The sequence below is a fragment of the Trachymyrmex cornetzi genome, unplaced genomic scaffold, assembly GCF_001594075.2.
Source record: "Trachymyrmex cornetzi isolate Tcor2-1 unplaced genomic scaffold, Tcor1.1 scaffold732, whole genome shotgun sequence".
In the NCBI taxonomy this organism is placed as follows: domain Eukaryota; kingdom Metazoa; phylum Arthropoda; class Insecta; order Hymenoptera; family Formicidae; genus Trachymyrmex; species Trachymyrmex cornetzi.
Window position 1 is genome coordinate 6,670 of NW_017300062.1, and position 2,828 is coordinate 9,497.

A 2,828-nucleotide genomic window follows, 5' to 3' on the forward strand; every position below is an offset into this window, starting at 1 on the left:
ATCAGTAAAACGCGAAACCACAACAGCGGATCGCTTCTGATTGGTTACGCGGTTACGCGATACGCGGTAAATACACCTCATGGGACTCCAGCCTTAGAGGGTCTCTATTCCCAGCCGAAATTGCTAAAAAATTCCGTAAAGAGATCTAAATTATCGAATGAGCGTCACAGACTTTCTAATGTGACCGCGTGGCGCATCGATCGCCGTTAAATGCGACTAATGCGAGAAGAAATGTTTTCACATGTGCGCACTGAATGGTACTCTCAGCTGTGTTCAACTGCGTCCGACAATTAACGGTGTTGCAAAAAGTATTACGATGAGTCGATTTGCGTTAGTTTCTTAAACATAAGCGTGGTCGACGGTTAACATGGTTCGCGTCGCGAGAGAGCCAACGATAAATCATATTTGTATTTTTATCGCCGTGATATTTTTATGCGCGAATGCCGATTGTTTACGCGAGGAGGGCATAAAATCTACCGACGGTTCGCCGGTGCCAGTGGTACTCTGGCATGGAATGGGTATATCTCTGATTGCCTAAATAATATTTTACTCACTTTCTAAACGCTTTTCCTGCATATTTTCTCTCCGAGATGTTACGTGTGATATAATTTTCACTACACTAACTGTATGGGTAATCGTGTTGCAATGTTCTTCACAACTGTAATATCTTTGCATGTAGTCGTCGAATTAAATTTAATTTTACTTTAAGAAATGTTTTTGTAATTGCTAAAAACTTGTTAAGAACTGTACATTGTATTCATCACTGTTTAAGCATGTGTGTCCTTAATATTTAAAAATAAAGAATTATGTATAGAGATAGAAGTTTCTTTATAATCATAAGCAGATAAATATCTTAGCTTAGTTAGCTCGAAAACTATATGTTATAATGAAGAAAGATCTTATATTTTGTATTTTTACGAAGATATTCTTTTCTTTAATTTAATATTTTATTCAGCTAAAAACTTTTAAATTCATAATTTCTATATTTATCTTTTTAGGAAATACTGTATGTATGCATTAATAATATTTGCCTACAATCATGAATTAAAATTTTTTTTTCTTTTAACTAGCATGATACATTCACTTTCTAGTTCTCAATTATTCATTCTTTTACTTCATTTTATTATAAAAGTAAAAACATATCTTTTGCAGGTGATAGTTGTTGTTTCACTTTTAGTCTTGGAAAAATACAACAGATCCTTCAAGATGAAATCCCTGGAGTTTATGTCCATTCCATACGTATTGGAAACAATGAGATAGAGGTTGAACAATTGTTAACAATTTTAAAAGCATATATTTGGAAAAATATTCTATATAAATATAATATTCATTTTACATCTTTATTCTGTCTTACTCTTCCTTTAAATATTCACTTATTCATACTTAATCTGTTTGTTTCTTAATTCTTCTTTCGGCATATAAACCTTTTTATACGAAATTCCACGCTGTTCAGTGTTGTGCAAGATATTCTATTTTTAGTGTTTAGGTACAGATACAGGTAGAAAAATAAAATACCTAAATAAAAGTACAGGTACCTTATATGTACCTTAAAAGTACCTAGGTATGGGAACTTTTATTTTTGTTTTTCACATAAAATTTCTGAATAAATTGCATTTTGACAAAATAACATCTTTAATGTTATTTTGACATCAAGATGACGACAGCTTGCTTGTTAAAGAGGTTGTAAGGAGAATGCAATATGTTAAGAATTGCTTGAAATTTGGAACATAGTTTTATCTACAAAGCATGCTTTTATGTAAATTTTTTCAGATTTTATAATAGACTATCTCTCTTTCTCTTATAGGAGACTCGATTCTATGTATCTGTTTTCAATAAATATTAATATTTGAAATGTTAAGAATCGAATACATTTATGTTTAATATATAAAGTATAGCATATTAAAAATATATTTGAAGATTAAAACAACTTTTACCATTCAGTTTATTAACAATAGTAAAAAATATAACCAAAGATGTGATACTTCTGCCATTGAAACTGTTTGATGGAGAAAATGTGGCAACGTTGTTTCATATCAACGTTGTTTCATCATCGCGAATCAAGAATATTCTATCAGTTGAGTAGTGTCGTCAAAGTCTCACTTCACAAATACTTCTAAGCATTTGATTTACTAATCACAGAAAAAAAATTGTACTAAATAATTTGTCAAAGAACGCTTCAAAACATTTACAGCGTCACGTTAACCTTATCTACCCGTCAGACATTGCAGTCAGACATTGCAGTGTAACCAACTTCGATTTTTCAGTTTTACACCGTTGCCAAATTATTTCTTGAGCTAAAAATATTTATTCTAAAAAATATATGTTTATCTTTGAAACTTTTACACAAATAAACACTAATATTTTTTGCATTTTAATTGCATTATAATCCACATTTCTTTAAATTTTAGCTATTTACAATATTCAAACGCTCGTGTGTTATAAATAAACAGCATATCAACTCACGGCTTATCAACGAGCTAATTATTGTCTACTAAATTTATTTCAATCTCATCACATAAAATTCAATACTGACATACTAATAAAATAATATGACTTCTCATAGTTACAATCTGTAGCATACATACGTCCGTTTCAGCTTACAAAGCCTTCTTCAGTGTATTTTATAACAATAAATTAAAAATTAAAAATTAAAATTTAAAATTAAAAATTAAGAATTACAAGCCTATACTCCACTAATATATAAAACCCAATTCCCTGTAATCATCTTAGGCAGCTCATTAATTCTATTAAAGACGTACCAATTTCCATCATTCTTAAACTAATAGTTAACGCATTTTTTCACTGTTTCCAAATCACCCAATTCTTCG

General features: G+C 30.3%; 1 protein-coding gene across 3 annotated transcripts in view; it reads left to right on the forward strand.

The window, feature by feature from the left end:
- Positions 1-226: 226 nt before the first annotated feature.
- The window catches only part of Ppt1 (Palmitoyl-protein thioesterase 1), a 17,762-nt gene continuing 15,160 nt past the window's right edge, over positions 227-2,828 (forward strand). For all 3 annotated transcript variants that reach the window (XM_018518059.1, XM_018518058.1, XM_018518060.1), the window contains exons 1-2: positions 227-518; positions 1,153-1,262. In XM_018518059.1, the coding sequence (XP_018373561.1) occupies positions 368-518; positions 1,153-1,262 (261 nt within the window). In that variant the 5' untranslated portion in view covers positions 227-367. The remainder of the gene's footprint in view (positions 519-1,152; positions 1,263-2,828) is intronic.